General features: G+C 40.1%; 1 protein-coding gene across 2 annotated transcripts; it reads right to left on the bottom strand.

Annotated features, from left to right (window-relative positions):
* Nucleotides 1-3,140: 3,140 nt before the first annotated feature.
* sspn (sarcospan (Kras oncogene-associated gene)) lies at nucleotides 3,141-19,085 on the bottom strand. 2 transcript variants are annotated; one of them, XM_010890302.4, is made up of 3 exons: nucleotides 18,310-19,085; nucleotides 9,647-9,733; nucleotides 3,141-5,303 (listed from the first exon to the last, which is right to left on the bottom strand). In XM_010890302.4, the coding sequence occupies exons 1-3, from the start codon at nucleotides 18,568-18,570 to the stop codon at nucleotides 4,944-4,946; spliced, it is 708 nt and encodes a 235-aa protein (XP_010888604.1). In that variant the 5' UTR covers nucleotides 18,571-19,085; the 3' UTR covers nucleotides 3,141-4,943. The 2 variants fall into 2 exon arrangements, with proteins under 2 accessions (XP_010888604.1, XP_019895972.2); XM_020040413.3 differs by lacking the exon at nucleotides 18,310-19,085 and adding an exon at nucleotides 16,466-17,283.
* Nucleotides 19,086-19,193: the final 108 nt, after the last annotated feature.

Raw genomic sequence — 19,193 nt, 5'->3', positions numbered from 1 at the left:
TCTTAACTTACCAGCAGTATGTAACTTTCCATGTCTTGCTGTGAGGATGATACAGTATGGTCACATGATGGTTCATAACACCCTCAGGCCCATTAAAACTCCACAAACACTGGGGCTGGTTTCATTAAGGCACTATGTACAGTGAGGGATTTTTTATTTGTTTTATCCCCTGCAGATTTTGTACGTTTGCCCACTGACAAAGAAATGACCAGTCTATAATTTTAATGGTAGGTTTATTTGAACAGTGAGAGACAGAATAACAACAAAAAAATCCAGAAAAACGCATGTCAAAATGTTATAAATTGATTTGCATTTTAATGAGTGAAATAAGTATTTGATCCCTTTGCAAAACATGAATTAGTACTTGGTGGCAAAACCCTTGTTAGCAATCACAGAGGTCAGACGTTTCTTGTAGTTGGCCACCAGGTTTGCACACATCTCAGGAGGGATTTTGTCCCACTCCTCTTTGCAGATCTTATCCAAGTCATTAAGGTTTTGAGCCTGATGTTTGGCAACTCGAACCTTCAGCTCCCTCCACAGTTTTTCTATCGGATTAAGGTCTGGAGACTGGCTAGGCCTCTCCAGGACCTTAATGTGCTTCTTCTTGAGCCACTCCTTTGTTGCCTTGGCTGTGTGTTTTGCATCATTGTCATGCTGGAATACACATCAACGACCCATTTTCAATGCCCTGGCTGAGGGAAGGAGGGTCTCACTCAAGATTTGACAGTACATGGCCCCGTCCATTGTCCCTTTGTGGTGAAGTTGTCCTGTCCCCTTAGCAGAAAAACACCCCCAAAGAATAATGTTTCCGCCTCCATGTTTGACGGTGGGGATGGTGTTCTTGGGGTCATAGGCAGCATTCCTCCTCCTCCAAACACGGCGAGTTGAGTTGATGCCAAGGAGCTCGATTTTAGTTTCACCTGACCACAACACTTTCACACAGTTCTCCTCTGAATCATTCAGATGTTCAATGGCAAACTTCAGACGGGTCTGTACATGTGCTTTGTGAGCAGGGGGACCTTGCGGGCGCTGCTGGATTTCAGTCCTTCACGGCGTAGTGTGTTACCAATTGTTTCTTGGTGACTATGTTCCCGGCTGCCTTGAGATCATTGACAAGATCCTCCCGTGTAGTTCTGGGCTGATTCCTCACTGTTCTCAAGATCATTCCAACTCCACGAGGTGAGAACTTGCATGGAGCCCCAGAACGAGGGAGATTGACAGTTTTTTTGTGTTTCTTCCATTTGCGGATAATCGCACCAACTGTTGTCACCTTCTCACCAAGGTGCTTGGCGATGGTCTTGTAGCCCATTCCAGCCTTGTGTAGGTCTACAATCTTGTCCCTGACATCCTCTTTGGTCTTGGCCATGGTGGAGAGTTTGTAATCTGATTGATTGATTGCTTCTGTGGACAGGTGTCTTTTATACAGGTAACAAAATGAGATTAGGAGCACTCCCTTTAAGTGTGCTCCTAATCTCAGCTCGTTACCTGTATAAAAGACACCTGTTAGCCAGAAATCTTTCTGATCGAGAGGGGATCAAATACTTATTTCACTCATTAAAATGCCAATCAATCTATAAAATCAATTTATAACATTTTGACATGACTCTCACTGTTCAAATAAACCTACCATTAAAATTATAGACTGATCATTTCTTTGTCAGTGGGCAAACATACAAAAAAAGGAAAACAAGTGGTTCTTAATAGTCATGTGTAGCCACATCATCAAAATCACAATTATCATGACTCCGTTGAAGGTCTATAGACTTTAGTGTTAGCCACAGCTGTTTGAATAGACTGTTACCTCCCACAGGCACAATCTTTGTTGGGTGATCCATTTCATAAACTCTACTCCAACGTGCTTGCTGGAGTTAGGTGTTAAGTTGGTCTTGGTTTTCACACTGGGTGTAAAACGCTGCAGTTATTCCATATGCTAGTTCTGTGGAAACTGCCACATATAGATAAGTCTGAATACCAAAAATGATCTGTCAGCATTTATGCAAGAAGCAACTGTCACAATTAAATGCTATAGGTTAATTGCTGACTAAAGGTCATCCCCCTGGATAAATGAAATTGGATGAGAGTGGTTTACTGCCACTGGCCAGTAAACAGCCATTATCCTTACAAGCCAGGGAGGCTACTAAAACAAACACTGTGAACTGAGTTCTGAATCCCTGAATGGACAGACTGCATGTCAAAAACATATCACAGGTCAACAAAAGTTCTCTCCCCAATATTAACAGACTCTAAACCCAAGGCCCTAAACCCAATTAAACCAAAATACTTTGAAACGCAAAATGCTCAAATTTGCTCTTCCACACTAGTTTGCAACCCTTGAAACTTGAAGAAAACCTGGAGCAAAACTGAATTCTGTTTTGTTAGAAGTGTGCTTTTTTAATCTACAAATTCCCAGCCATCCTCAGTTACTGTTGAACCTTGGTGGTAGTCAACCTGGTCCTGGAGACTGTGACCTGAAAAACCAGGTCTGTGGAATTTAGTACAGTAGCTCTGTGTTCTGCCTAGTTGGTATAAAAATCATGCACCAACTTTGGCACTCTAGGAACATTCTAATCTAATGAGCACTATTGGAGCTCCGCCCTAGCATGGCATTTGATGGGTTCATGTGGGAGGTGTCACTGATTTACAGCAGGTTCCCACCCCTTTTTAGCTGTTTTTCTACCATGGACTTCCCCAGGCTTCTCATTTAAGCCTGATTTTCAATAAGGCTTTTATCAGTCAAATCTAGCTGTGTCCTTGTTTCGGGCGGTTTTCATCCAATTGGTTCCTTATACACACAGTCCAGGCCCTCTAATGTGATGGAATTTTCTCACTTAATCAGAAACATGCTGCTGTAGTGTATTTTTGTACAGCCCAAATTGTCTTGTTTCATTTTTCCCCTCGTGGGGTGTGTTGTGGGACAGAGATCCCTGTGCTTTCCAGTAAGAGAATGAGAAGACCTCCACTTACATAATTTTTGCCTGGCAAGCTCTCTGTCTTCACTGAGTTAGTGTGATACTGGAAATACCAGGCAAAACATACTAATTCACATCTTTTTTATCTATACTATTTCAAAACTAAGTGAAGAGTAGGGATGTGACACAATATTGCATGTGACACAAATCTGAAAACAAGGAGTCAATTACTCAAAAGTAAACGCTGTTTATTCAAACTGAAATTGAGACCATGGTTATAGGCTTAGAAATGTAGCAGTCGTTCTTTCTTTAATGTACATGTAATGACTTAAGCATTCATCACTTGTAAATAATCAGTAATAAGGCCTCTGTTGAAGATAAAAAAAAGATTTCTCCACTCTCAAACAGTTCTCTTCGTGTATTATCTATGAAACGTCAAGCATTATATCTATATTGCAAAGTAATTACCATATTGCCACCCACCATGGTTCACTCTAATTCCCCTAATTTATTCTGCCTCATGGTTCTTCTCACTATTCTGTATGCTCCTGATGTGTCACAGTCCAGCTGTCCGTCTGAGTACCCCTCAACCCACCCCCTCCCGGCCCTCCCCCAGTGGTTGCAGCCGTTTTGGTTTTGCCTGGCTGCTTGAGTCGTGACTGGAGGCAACTGGTATTGTTAACAGCCTGCACATGACTCCCCTTCCCACCTTCCCTTTCAGTTTGCTACAGAGTTAACACCAGTCTGATTATGGTCTGAATAGTTAGTAATAACACACAGACTGTGTACAGACAGGGTTTTTACCTGATTTCTACAATCGTGGCATTATGTCAACAGACCCAAAATCTACAGACGGATATCTTAGCGGCTGAAATTAGCTGCCTTTTTTTGCCAAATAATCAGTGTTTTGTCTAAATGTGGGCTATTACAAAATATGAGTCTTAGTTTATATAGTCCATGATAATCACACTTGAGTGCAAAATATCCCATTGCAAAAACCAAACATATTTCTCTAACTAATGTTTCATCTTCTGCTGGTTCACTTAAAAACAGCAACATTACCCAGCTGTCCTAAACATGATTATGATACTAGATCATTACTTCCTCTTTTTGCCAACCACAGTATTTATAGTTTTTACAAGCACGGTTGAGAAAACAATCTAAATTAGCTTACTGAAAAAACGAATCTGTCATTAAAGCAAATGTGCTAGTCAGGCACAAATGGCTGATATCAAATGCAAATATCCCTGGCCGATTTAATGCTCCTTAAAGGGAGAGTTCAGAGTTTTATCAATTAAGTCCTTTATCTACTTATCTAGTATGAAGGAAGTTAATGTTGGTTTTGTTGAAAAATGCTAACTATCTAAGGACAACAACTGGAAGTCGACAGGACACAGACTTCAGTCATTGCACTAATATTAGTTAGACATTTTATTAATGCTGTATAGCAACTTCTATCAAACTGCATGCAGCACAATAAACACATCTATCCACAAGTTAATCTTACTCTGGGGCAGAAGATAAAGGCTCTCCTTGCCAAAATCCAGAAATTTTCCTTTAAAGCATTTATCAGATTTTTTATTTCAGCAAATACTGAAAAACAACTTTTTGTGTGTATAATTTTTTTTTTGTCAATTGCCAGTTTGTTATCCATTAATTAGAACTAGCTTTCCGTTGATGTGTAGACTTCAATATTAATTTATATTGTTAATTCCAATTTGCTATCAATTAATTTCAACTACATCTTATTATTATCACTGTATTGTCAATATTTGAAATCAAGGTCTAATGATTTAGGTCTGTATAATTCATTTTTTATCAACTGAAAATGTAAACCTACTGCTAATAATGGGGTGGAGTAGATATCGTAGAGACAGCTGCCTGGTATTGTAATCACTTATAACAGTAACAGCAATAGATCTGCTGGTTTATTCTTGTGGGTTTTTGATTGCAATCAGTACTCTAAATAGTAACATTACCCGAGTCTGAAAATCATATGAAATCATCATTATGATCCTCTTCCTAAAACTTCCATTAGACCTTCTGCCAGTGTTGGGTGGAAGCCGATCTTATCTGCAGCCCTGCAAAGAACACCTGGTAGCGGTGCTTCCACATGACAAAGGCCCCCAGGGCACACACCAGTGCCTGGGCCAAGTTCAGGGTAATCTGAATCAGGAAGTACAGCTTCAGTGTGACTGTGACCTCTTCGCAGTCGCTGACCTCCGCATACGTGAAGGTCCGGGCGATAGGATCCTGGGGGTCCAGGGTGCACACGCAGTCGTTTCCCACCATCAGGCAGTTGAAGCCATTGGTTTGGGCGTAGTGATGGCCAGAGAAGGCCACGACCAGGACAGAGATGACCAGGCCCACCGTGCACAGGATGAAGTACAGCAGCTACAGCAGAGGAGAAAAAGTGTTGTGGTGTAGTTAAGCATAGCATAGCATAGCTTAGCCTAGCATAACATAGTATAGTGGGAACTCTGTTGCAGGGGTACATGAAGGAAGGGCATGGCTGTCCCTAAGCCTGAGTAACAGCATTGCTCTATGTTTTGCATAATTTGTACATTAAATAATAATGTCAAACACTATATAGTGCATCTCCATTGACTTATATGTGTCTTATCAGTGAGGTTGTTACTGTGGCTTCAGACAGATAACATTAGATTTTCTAAGATGTAGTCATTATTGATTACTTACAACAACAAAAATTACTTTAGAATTGAATTGAACTGAGACATAGGGACACATTAATTACTGAACTGAGACATAGGGACATTAAATATTGAACTGAGACATATGGACATATTGAACTGAGACATAGGGACCCATTAAATATTGAACTGAGACATAGGGACCCATTAAATATTAAACTGAGACATAGGGACCCATTAAATATTGAACTGAGACATAGGGACCCATTAAATATTGAACTGAGACATAGGGACACATTAAATATTGAACTGAGACATAGGGACCCATTAAATATTGAACTGAGACATAGGGACACATTAAGTATTGAACTGAGACATAGGGACACATTAAATATTCAACTTAGACATACTGTAGGTACAGATGAGTTTTTTCCCAAAATTCTGCAAATGAACAACCAAATACTTTAAGTGGAACATTGATTTTCATTCTACGATCTCAGAATACTGCCATTGACAATAATTAATTTGGTGAAAAGGTAGGAAATGTAGCCAGTAAGGACAACAAATATTACTGATATTTCTATTTTCTCAGAAGGATTAGGCTTTTGCACCACTATGACCACGACAATTACGCTACAACACTCACTTATGAAAAGCCAAATTACATTGACATTCACTCTATGTGACCACGTGATTTTGACCTGCTGTTCATCTGAACGTTTGCATATCTTGATGAACAACCAGACCTTAAAAATACTATTTTATAGTCTCTTAATCTTTACCCGGTGCAGGCAGAAGTGGCACTCTCCCCGGAGCTCTGTGGATCTATACTTGGGTCTCAAAGGGGTTAGGGACACAAGCAGGGTCATTTTCAGCCGGTAGAAAATGAAAGACTGTCTTTTGAAACAAACTACCAATAACAAATCTTATTTAAAGCCTTTTCTGTGTTATAACCTGCAAAACATGTCCCTGGCTCTCTGCACTACACTAGGGCTGATAACACTGGAGTTGTATAGGTCTTTACTCTTATGAATGTAACACATTCAATGACCGATAGAAGTGACTTGATGCCCAACCCTACTCTCACATTAAACAGAATTCTTTTAAAATAATTGAGTTATTTTCAAAGCAAACATTCAAGATGATAAGTGTTGAAATATCCGATTCATGGGAAACTGACTTGACCAAGTAGATAGTGTTCATGTGAGAATCCTCTGCAGCAGCCTCCCACTGTTCATCCTATGAATGTATTTGTGTTGGTCCACATTGTGTGTGCATCGGGCCTACAAATGCAGCTTAATAAAGTGCAAGAGTGGCTTTGGGTAGTTTATGTAATTACAGTGTACAACTCCAATAACACTAGCCCTCCATCTAAATCCACAGGTTACGTAACATAGGCCTGATTCGTCCTGTGTTTACTCCCTGTTTAAAGGTGCTTAAAGTATTATGTAATGTTTGATGCTTGCTTTGTTGGAAATTGTTCTTTTAAAACAGCTGTGAAATATGGAGAACTGAACTGAATTTCTAACTGTTTACATAAATTACCTATCACATAGAACCACTTCTCTTATTATGTTAGGCTATAAACGTTAGGAAAATGTAACACAGGGTAAATAAGGGGCATCTTTTTTAAAAGGTTAATGAAATGTTCACGTTTGTTAAATGAACAAAACTCAACTATGGTGTACATTTATACAACTGAATATATATAGTGCTATATATATATAATTCAGATTATACTGTTTCATGTTATACTGTTTCATGACTTCTACATACAGTGGCTCTCAAAGGTTTTCACCCACATTTTTTCCCACATTTTATTGTGTTGGAACATTAAATCAAAATTCATTTAAATAGGAATTTGACACTGATCAACACAAAAAAGTCCATTATGTCAAAGTGAAAAATAAAATCTAGAAATTATTACAAAATGATTACATATACAAAAGCAACTGATTATTGAGGAAATTACTGATTGCATTAGAATTCACCCCTTTAGTCAATATTTGTAAAGGCACCTTTGGTAGCCATGACTCTATTTGGATTCTGCAAGTTCATGTATGGGAAATGTCCCCCCAACATTTAAAGACTTGATTCCATTCAGACATGTCCTCTTTGCCAGTTGGTCTTTTAAAAACAGAAACTTTGTCAAGTTGGATGGGGACCTTTGGTGAAGAATTGTTTAGCTCCTTCCACATATTCTCAACTGGATTGAGGTCAGAGATTTGCCTGGGCCAATCAAGGACATTCACAGACATGTCCCAAATGGAGGTCCTGTGTGCTCTGATTTAGGACCTCTCTGTACCTTGCTCTGCTCGTACTCCTGACCAGTCTCCCAGTCCCTGCTTCTGAGAAGTATCCCCACAGAATGATGCTGCTGACGCCATGCTTCACGGTAGGAATGGTATTCTCATGATGATGTGCGGTGTTATGTTTGGCCAAACAGAGCTGAAAAAGGTCAAATCAAAGAATCTTCATCCACTTGGTCTCAGAGGTTCCCTTCGAGGCAAAGTCTAACTGAGTTTTTTTCCCCACTCTCCTATGAAGGCCACTCTTGTAAAGCACCAAGCTATCGTTACAGTATGTACAGTGTCTCGCAGCTCAGCCATGGAAGACTGGAACTCCTTTAGAGTTGCCATTGGCCTCATGGTGGCCGCCTTGACTAGTTATTACCCAGATTTTGAGGACGGCCTGTTCTAATTCCAATTTTCAGTTTTGCCATCTTCTCTTTATTTCTTGATAATGGACTATACTGTGTACCAGGGGGGTTTCATTGTTTTGGAAATGTTCTTATATCCTACCCCTGATTGGTTCTTTTATTCCGGATTTGCTTTGAATGTTCCTTCGTCAGGATGTAGTTTTCAATAGGAATTGTCCTAAACCGACTGTGAGACCTCCCAGAGACAGGTGTATCATGTGAAATACCTAAATTGCACACAGATGGACTCCATTCAACTTATTGCGTGACTTCTATAGAAAACTGGTTGCACTTCACCTCATTCAGGTGTGTCACAGCAAAGGGGTTGAATACTTATGCAATACATTTTCTGTTTTTTTGTAAGTAGTTTCAAACAATATGCAGATAAAAAATTTCACTTTGACATAATGGACTTTTTGACGATGATCAGTGGATCCTAACTGAATACATTTTGGTTTCATGTTGTTACACAAAATGTGGAAAAGTCTAAGGGGGGGAATACTTTTAAGTGTACATTTACTGTACATTTTGAGTTGAGGAAGTCTGCCTGTAAAAATACTGCATTTGCACACTGCTCAACAGAAGATTGGTCACAATAGGCAAACACTGGTGGGCGTTCACTAATTGGCTGGACATTCCAACTGCCTAATCTATATTGCCTATCACATGAGACGACCAATTATTGTTCAATAATGGTCCTCATCTAGCTTTGGGTCTCCTACAGGGTGTTGTTTTAGTATACTGAATGTGGTATTTATATATGACTGGATATGTACATGCAGTGTGGTGCAATCTCATCTCCATTAACCCAGAGAAATATTATGAGATGTTTCAACCAGATTATTCCCTGCAGATTCTGTATACTGTAGTTTAACTTCAGTTAAAAATTTAGAAAGTTTACGTACATGTTTTTCTATAGTTTAAAACACTTTAGCTGGTTAAGCTCTCCTATGCCATGGTACTCTTAGAAAATGTAAAATGTTGGAAAGCCCCTCATCAAGCCAGTAAAGCAAGTGTTAGAAACATTTCTAATGATGTCCTTGCAATTGACAGCGGTCTGTAGCTTGTACTTTGTCAATTCCGTTTCTGTACCTTGCTGATAGGCGTAAACTATACGCAAGTGGTATGTGAAGCCTAGTCTGACCATGTGGTATGTTAATGTTCTCTGTGCTATTGTATATTGGCCTCACACATTACTGTGAATCAGATTAACTGACTGTAAATACAACCCTTTGTATTATTCATTTCAATGAGATGTGTGTGGGGGGTGGTTCATAATGAATAGTATTCTTCCCTATGAACATGATTAATTGACTTATTACATTTGTGTTTTATTGGTCTCTACTCAGTTGGACAGGAAGTTATGTCAGAGTGCATGTGGGTCTTACCTTGGCTATGAATTGCATGGAGGTCTTCTCATCTGGTAAGTAGGTGATGCAGTAGAGAAGGAAGCCCAGGAAGGAAACCAAACACAACTACAATAACAGAAGACAGATAATCATGGATTGCATCCTCATTGAAAAACTTAGCAAAATATACTTTTTAAGTTTATCATTCTTCAATGTACATTTAAAGGGGATATCCCCAATTTACTTTAAACAAAACTCCCTTCCACTCACAACTTTTTCTTTCATTTATGGAAAAATGCAAAAAACAATTTAGATAGCACAATGACGCTCATTTGCCATTGCTCCTTTGAGAAGAGATGGCCGTGTGTTTTAGTGAAGCCAATGGAAGAAGGGGCAGGTCTTGACAACAGGCCATTTGACAATGGTGTGTCTTCTGTTGACCAATAGAAGTTCTACATTTTAGAACGTGCATTTGTATGCACCCAATTGCTGATAAGGACATTTTCTGAAACTTCAATTCTACTGTTACTGCAGATATATTATGGACCATTTGTTACAACAGTGGGGAACAGTCAGTGCCCTCTAAGCCCTCAGAGAGGGCCTAAGGATAGATACAAATTTGTATGTATTTGTATATAATATAATTTGCTGTTATGTTTTCATTGTTTTAATCTTTGTCTTAATTGTAGTGAACTTCCTGTTGAATTTCTTCAGTTTGTGTTGGAAAAGAAGTGTTAATTTCCAAGAGAAAAAATTATCCAATAAGAATTTTTCTTTGGTAGTAATCCTGGCAGAAATGATCTAGCTGTGCTCAGCGCTCATTTTTTAGGCCCTCAGGTTTGGAATAGAAGGCATCAGCCAACAAAAGTAATGACATAGCAATAGGAAGTCCTGGGTACATTTTATTTCTTGTTGTGGTGCATGTTTTTTTTTGTTGCAGGCTGGACATCGAATACAGAGCGACTTTTTTCTCTGTGCCAGCACTCTCTGTGCCGCAACTTTTGAGTTACTGTTATGGCAAAAGTTTATTTGAAACAACAAAACCGTATTTTCTTCTAACGTTGTTCCTGGTAACGATTTTTGCAACTGTTGTGTACATCTGGTTGGCAGCATCTCTGAGCTATAGCCGAGGAGTGGCTTAGGACCGTTTGACTCTGTCATAAGATAATTACTTCTCCTACATAGGTCTACAAAAGAAAGGTCTCAAACACAGGCATCCGTAAACACAAGCATCCGAGTCCTCTGTGTATAATGTCAGATATTTTTCCGCTACTGAGGGCTTAGCTCCAATAGTCATGGTTCGCTACTGCATTACAATTAACTCATACTACATAATGCACATTTAAAGAAATGCAAAAGCTAGTTTGACCAGATCATTGAGATACTTATGAGTTATGCTTTGGATTGATCAATGCATATTTGTCTTATGATGCATTATAACAGTAAGTTAATACATAATTCCTGCATTGTTACCAGTACATAGTGCCTGCTTTCGATTTTTTGATATGATCGACTTATACCAAATGTTGCCATAGCTTCCTAAGCCAAACACACATGCATGCACCCACACAGACACGTGTCACCTGGTGAGTACTTTCTTCTCCTCACATTTGCTGTGCCACCAATTACGAGTGCTGTGCAATCAAATTGATGTGCTAATTCTCATGTGCTAATGTGTTTGCATTCTTTGTAATACTACATTTACTCTGCCACCAATCACTGGTCCTGTGATCAAATTAAAATGCGACTTGTCATGTGTGCTAATAATATGCATTACCAAATGTTCACGTGCTATCTATTATGCCGATTCTGCAATTATTTGCTCTAACTCAATTAGGATGAGACATTCTTTCATGTTTCTCTTTACCACTCTTGATTGTACACATGTGAGAAAAATGTACAGGACTTTAATCAATATTTCTGTAACGCATGTCCAGGACCAGCTGTAGCCTTTTTGGGGGCCTTAAGCAAAACATTTTTTGGGGCTCCCTCCAATAGCGGTCCCTATGATTGTGTGAACAAGCTAGCCATTGTGCCGAAGAAATATAAATAAAATGTAATTTAAGGCATGTTCACACGGGCTAAGAGCCTCCTAAACCTTGGGCTGAGGGTCTCCTTAGCCCAGGGCTAAGCATGTGTTCACTGTTGCATATTTTGAAGTGGGCTAGTAGCACCCTTAGCCTAAGGCTAGCTGGCCCTGCTCTGGAGCAGGGTTGGCACCGACTTCACACGGTAATTGTCCAATCACAAAACCTGCCCTTTCAAAATTTACATATGCTCTAGACGTGTGTCGTTACTAACAACTCCGTATTTCTGTTTCAGTCCTTTCACCCTGTAAACTTTTGTTGTTTAAATAATACTTGCTTAATCTTAGCGAAGTAGTTATTGCAGCTTGCTTAGGACATATACCTAGCAAATACGTCAAAAGAATGAAGGTTGACTAATGTTTCTCTCTTACTTTGTGCAGTTTTAACAAATTTGTCAAAGCAAATACCGACAGGGTGGGCATCTTGATCAACCAATGTCATGAAGTCCTTTATTGAATCATGGTAGCGTAACATTGATCGCGTGTCAGTGATGTAAGCTACAGTAACATTATTCGCATGCCAGAGAGAACATAAAATTAGCTTATCATAGAATGTAAAATGTTATTGTGTCATATTTGTCCGTTAGCACAGGACATAAGAATACAAGTGTGAATCTTTAGCCTAGGGTTAAACCTTAGCCCAGGGTTAACAAACTATTGTGTGGACACAGGCTAAGCTAACCCAGGAACAGTCTTAGCCTGGGGCTAAGATAGCCCAGGGCTTAGAACAATGCAGTGTGAAAAGGCCTTTATAGTGTGAAACTGTGATACTGTGATGCAAAAATACAGATTGAGGAATTTATAGTCATGCGATATCATTTGCAGAAAGAACTGTCAGTCAAGATGAAAGTAATGGCAAAACTCCTGTGTGAACACTGTATGCTAGCAGGCCAACGAGTACAAGTCGGAAAAGGAGGGCGAAGACAAGGAGATGCAGGAGATCCGCCAACTGGCCAAATAGATCAGAGAGAAGAGGAAGATGAAGATAATTTACTTGCCACAGATTCATAAAACATATAACATGATGCTTTTATTATGATGGTGATGCAATTTATGTGCTTGCGGTTATGTAAGAACAAAAATTATCAATGTTTTTGGGAGTATCGCTGATCTTTTGCTCACTGAAAGAGGTATTCAGCTTTGTTACACTATCCCATCACCTAATGCTGTAAAGCAGATTTTTTTCATCTTCTGTGGTTTGACAACTTCTTGTACCATAAGGTAGAGTGCTGTTAAAAAATGCAAAAGCATGCAAAACACAACTCATACCATGATGTAAGTTTTCACAATTCCCTCATTGAAATGAATTACTTCTACCAGATTGCACAGGTTCTTCCCGAGGAAGGAGATACACCCTCAAGTGATGCTTAATGAGGGAATGGAATTGAGAGGCCAGTGGGAACTGAGGAACGGTTTTCCACAACGGAGGAACTGACGTCGGTTTTCTTTGATTTGCAAATGTCCCTGTCTGTCCAGTGGCAGCTGAATACCACGTACCTCAGAGATCCAAGTACACTGAGCAACGGAAGAAAGACCTTATAGCAGAATCGGGTAACCGAGATGTGAAGTAAGATGAAAACATTAATAAACAACCTGTCATATGATACACGTACACATTTGCCGGGTGTTGGATTACGGGTTTGGTGCCCAAAGACCCAGTGGTAGAGCTGCAGAAAGACCACTAAACCTTTTCTTGTAGGAGGTGGCCATGTTGTCGCCTGATGCTGGAAGAAGGTTGAAAACAAGCCTGCTTTAAACTAACTTCCCAGCCACTATAGGCCAAGCAACGGGGTCCTGATCAACCCTGGTAGGAAGCTGCCTTGTAGTCGTTGAGGTAGGGGGTATTAGAATCCAGTGTCTCTTCCAATGAATCTAAAATAACACTGTTCATCTTTTTTTTCAGCGATGCCAGTACCAGAAAAGAGATGACCCAGAAGATATTACCTAGTTAATTTTGAAGTCTGCTAACATAGGGTGTGCGGTCATGGATGTTGAGGTAATTATAAAAATAACAAAGTGGTGACACTGGTACGAGACGACTGGGGAGCTATCAGGGAGCACAAGGCATGAAAGTGATTTAGGTCTGTTGGCAACAGCTCTTTGGAGCGACTGCCTTTACACATGTTTAGTATCAGGCCACCATGAGACTAGCGACACAGAAGGAGTTTTCATAGCGGCACCAGTTCTTTCATCAATAGGCAATTGAAGTGCCACGGTCCAGCTCACAAAGAACCAGTGTCCTAGTCCAGTGTTCTCTGGCATGTTAAACTGCTGTGAATATCTTAAAAAGGAACGTTTTGCTTCACCCTCCTATGGTAACTTTCCAACTCTAACAGAAGAAAGTTCTGAGGGCTGGGTGTTGTGCTGTCTCAAGTGCAGAATGGATTGGACAGGGTGGTCACATTGAGCTGAGCAAAATGACTAGAACAGCTCCGTCATGCTGGAACAGAAATAGAAGGTAATCGTAGTGCTCCAATTTGACTATGTGCTCTAACAATATCCCTTTTGTACATTTGCATACAGCCAACCTCGGCAGTTGGATCATGCTATTGAGGCACGCAGCTACAGAAGTTCAAGGGAAAGTTGCAACAAAATCTGTCAGCAGAATTTCAGAAATTTGCTTCGCTAAATTACCTATGCAAAGTATGAGGGCAACAAGCAGCTACAGTATCAAACCACCACAGCCTTGTCTGCCGTATCTCCCACCAGCGATAATGCTGCCTAGTTTCATCTAGCTCTGTATGTGCTTTCTTATGTGTAGCTAAGGTAGCATACCTGCAGGAAGTAGGAGGTGCCTCATCTCCTACTTTCATAGTCTCAGCATCCTCACATGAGATTCCAAAATGCACTTGTGCAGTTTAATAGCTACTGATGCATTCAATTAGTTTGTCTATCAGTTTATGAGACCGTTCCAGATACCGTCCCTCAGTCATCTATTATCAGAACCCCCTGATCCAAACATTGTCCCATGGCCATGTAAGTTAGTTGAGTGTAGATTTAGGCATTTATCGATATTCTTTCAATGACTTATTCTGTGTTATTATTTGTATTCATTCTTCAGTATCTAAACCGCTATAGGTTATTTCTGTTTGCATGACTATACACACTTTAAAAATGTTGTGCTATAATTATTAAGGTGAGAGGCTGCATTCACATTTTTTGCAATAGTTGAATTACCCAATTAAAATTGTAGCCCTTATGCTGAAATGGCTTGATTACTTGTTTGTTGTCCATGGTGCATAGCTGAGATGGAGCTACCCATTTCACACAAACCTGTTGCCTCAAAAACACTCAAAAAGGCAACAAGTCTCTGCAATTTAACTTTGGTAGGGTTATAATAAGCAGAATAAAAAAAATTGAATTCCCCACTTGCATTTCAACTGCACACTCAGTCAGTTTAACCTGCAGCTGGGCTTGACCTCTTTCAAACCTTTGGTGCCCAGAGCGTCTTCATAGCAACTGGGAGACAACTTTTGAGCCCTTCTTGATCCATCAACTTGGCGTTTTCTAAGGGGTACTAAAACCAGTGCTAAGTAACAGTGCTGGTAAAAAGAAATATCCTAACACTGCTGACTCGCGAGCAAAGAATGACTGCCACATTTTTAAAGAACAGCTATCAGCTATTCCTCGAGCTAACACAATACAAAATCTGACCAGGGACACTGTAAGCTTTCTAATATTTTAGTAGACATGTTGCCCATTAATTTTACCGATATAGTCAAGTTTCCCCAGAGAGATGGGCCCCACCCCTACTGCCCAGTGAGTGTGCACTTGTTTGATTCCAGGAGAGATCCTAGGTAAGGGAGTAAACACTCCAGAACACATTCTTCCACACACACCACAGACTTCTAGTTGAAGATAGCAACTGTTACAAAACCATAGTTCTTCCCAACAGAGCAGCAAGGAGACCACCTCTCCCTACCTTAAGCCCATGGTTATACTCCAGATCCCTACCCAAGGTTTTGGTTCTGCCACATCTGAGCTCTTGGCCACGCCCTTAAAGGAGGGCAGCTTCTGCTCAGCTCAGTAAAGCTCCTCTTTGTCATTGCACCCCAAAGCTGCAGACACCCTGCCTTTTTTCAGAAACACTTTGAAACCCTATCTTTTTCAAGAGTCTGAAATAAGCACCTTTTTGGGAATTTTTTCTGCCCTGTTCAATCCAATGGCATAATTCTTGCATGCCGACTTACGCCCTTTTGATTGTTAAAAGGTCAAAAGAACAGGTGAAGGAAACTAACAGTTGAAGAAAATGAATGTGACTCCATCAAATGGGGAAAATTAAAGCCAGTTGACAGCAGTCTCATCTGACAGTGCAGACAGTTGTCTGATGGTTGTCATATGGTTGCCTGTTTCACGATGCCATTCAGTCTGGGTCTCAGAAAACTCAATGCTCAACGGAAAACTCTTGGAAAACCCACTGCTCAACGCAAACCACAGACGGGATGTTAAAGTAGCAATATGGGATCTTAAGCACTCTAAATGTGAATGATATGCTATCAGTTATATGGGGGTTATTTTTACAGCCTAAAACATGTCATAAGAATGGCCTGATGCATTACACACAAAAAAAACAGCAACCCGTTTTGAGCGCCACTTTCACAACTACTGGCTGAAATGATTAAATCTTCACAATGGATCTTCAAGGACTAATTTTGTCGCACCTGAAAAGTTATCATCCATGAATAAACGTAACTTCTGTAATCTGTCTGAATGCGTTTTCAGAAATAGAAAAAGCAAATGCATATGAGGAAAGTATTATGTATGATACTTACCTGATTTGGATACTTACACTTCCTTCTTCTTCTCAACATTGCACATGAAACCCCCCTTTTAGGGAGATGGAACCGTAAGGAGAAGGCAAACAATTGAGAGCTAAGGAGAAAGTAGTTAAATCTGATGCCATGCCAGATTTTAATAAACATTTGTATAATTTACTAAATAAGGTACCTGGTTGTTGTTCATCTTCTCTGAATTTGCACTGGGGCATCAAAGAACCTGAGTTTTACAGTGACTGACACATGCACCCACAAAAAACTCATCTCATTTGCTGCTGAGATGTGCCCCTTGAACTCTATTCATCTGACGTTCGCTATTAATATCATTCACTTTCAGCAACTTGTACAAAGTTGTCATCAGATAACTTTATCACTGCTATGGTAAATTAAATAGCTTCCCTTTTCTGTTGCGATAACACACTCTCTCAGAGTGTATTGGAGTCTTGTGACTAACATGCAGCATCTAATTTAATTGTTTTTCCCAGGTTCTTAAGCCGCCAGGAATCAGAATTCTCTAGAAGGATATGACCTCAGTGTTTTTCACTGGGCAGTAAGTCTCATGAGGAGGGATCTTGGGATGGATGTTCCCTGTTTGTTCAGAAATACTTCAGATTTCACACATTTGTACACACTGTAATTAGAGCATATGTGAAACAAAGAGAAAACATGTTTTTCTACTATAATGAAAGTATTTGACATAGCTTTTAAAAAAATAAAATAATGTAATCTATGTTTGAATGGCTACCATATTTAGCTTGGAAAAGCAACTAAAGCTTAGTATTCATCACAGTTTCTTTATAGTTAAATATTAACAGTAGTTGCATGAGAACCTTCAGAATTCAATATGGAAATTTAGTATATCATAAAACTTTTATTACTCCTAAGCAGAATTTCAGTTGAAATCTCGACAATTAGCACAAAATTATTATTACTACTGGTATTACAGTGCATTGGTACAGTATAAGGCCAACATAAGTACATTTGATTGTTTTCAGTGTTATTTGCTTTGAGATATTAGCAGTAAGACATTAACAGCCTCATATCTGACTGGTATTCTAGACTGGTTGTTATTGTCCCTGAAAACCAAGGACTCTATTTTTACATAGCAAATGTCTTACCATGACTGGTTAGGGGAAGTTTGAAACTTGTAAATGCTCTTTAAACTGTCTCTACAGAAGATCAATCTAATAAACAGTAGAAGACTGTGAAAATATCATCAAGCTCATTGCTAGTAATCAGCATGTTGACATTTAGAATGTCACCCAATTTGTTGAATCTAACTGAGGGGAGACTCACTTGAGTTTTTACTTATGAAAATCATCAAAAAAGGCAACAGTATGTTTAGTTATTTCATATGAATAGCATTTCATATGCGAAACTGCACCTAAGTCGAGGCACACTACCCTCTGGAATGACAAGGAATACATCTAAAATGATTCCTTATATAAACCCAAATAGCACCAGTAAATGAGTCATTGTATTCATGTGCCATGTGAATCTCTGAGTCATATGGAACAGGGAACTTTCCAGTAAAACACTCAGGTGAAAACGGCTAAAGAAAAGTCGGCAAAACACAAACAACCCTTATTTTGAGTTCACACGTTATTAGATAATGTAAACGACGTTTGAAAGACGAGGCTGATAAAGGAGGTCTGTGTGTATACATGCAGTCAGATGGGGTCCACTTGACAAGGCTTTGTAAGGATGTACACAGTGAAATGGTAACAGTTAGTCCATGCATGTATTGTTCGTGTAGTGAATGGGAAGTACTGTAGATCAGGGCAAAGACCCATGGCATATGTTCAAGCAGTGAAGTTAGGAGACGGGGAGTCCATGCTTACAATGATGCCGGCCCAGTGTGGGGTCTCTCTGGCCAGGAGTGAGGGGCTGATGGTGACCATGAGGAAGGCCACAGCTGTAATGCCCACCCCCAGCAGTAGCTGCAGTAGGGCGATGACAAGGGGGAAGCGACAGCCACAACACTTGTGGGCATCCTCGGGCGCTGGGCCTTCCTCATCTGCTTTCTCTCCATTCTTCTCTTGGATAGGGGGCGCTCCTCCACTCCTCTCCCCTCCTCCGGATCCCTTCCTCCCTTCCCCCATTATTTACCTACTGCCTTGAGACAAAAGTGGCTGTGTTTCCTCAGATCCACGGATGGTTGTTTTCGGTCTCTCTCTTTCCTTTCCCGTTTGTTTGTCCTTCTCTTAACGTTTTGGTGTCTGTGGGTGTGCTGCCACGCTGCCTACCCCTGCGTTCCCTTCCTGCTCACGGTTCCTCTCAGCATAAGAACAGTTCCGCAACTAGGCTATTTGGAACCAGAGAAGACTCTGAACTAATATGGAAAACATTTAGAGTGGATTCCTCGGGCAGCTCCGGAGCCATTTATAGCAGAGCAGCAGCATACTTTGGAGGAAAGGAAAAGAAGGGGGACAGGGAAGACACAAAGGGGGATTCCAACACACGACCAGAAGCATCACTGTGAACAGAAAATAAAATATATTAATCCGAAATAGAAAGCAACAGTTATGGGTTAAAGATTGGCACAGTGGAAGACGGCTATGTCATTCTAGAATGAGAGTGATTGGATCACAGTTGTCAACACCGTTAACAGTCGGGCCAAGTGCTGGAAGCAAAAGTCACATGATTTGGTAGAAGAAGTAATGTGATCAGGAGACATGTGAGGGTATTAGTGTTGCTCTGCTGTTCTATTAAAAAGATAAAAACA

Source organism: Esox lucius, chromosome 19 (assembly GCF_011004845.1).
Source record: "Esox lucius isolate fEsoLuc1 chromosome 19, fEsoLuc1.pri, whole genome shotgun sequence".
In the NCBI taxonomy this organism is placed as follows: domain Eukaryota; kingdom Metazoa; phylum Chordata; class Actinopteri; order Esociformes; family Esocidae; genus Esox; species Esox lucius.
Note: the sequence above shows the minus strand (reverse complement) of the source record. Positions and strands in the feature narration are given on the sequence as shown.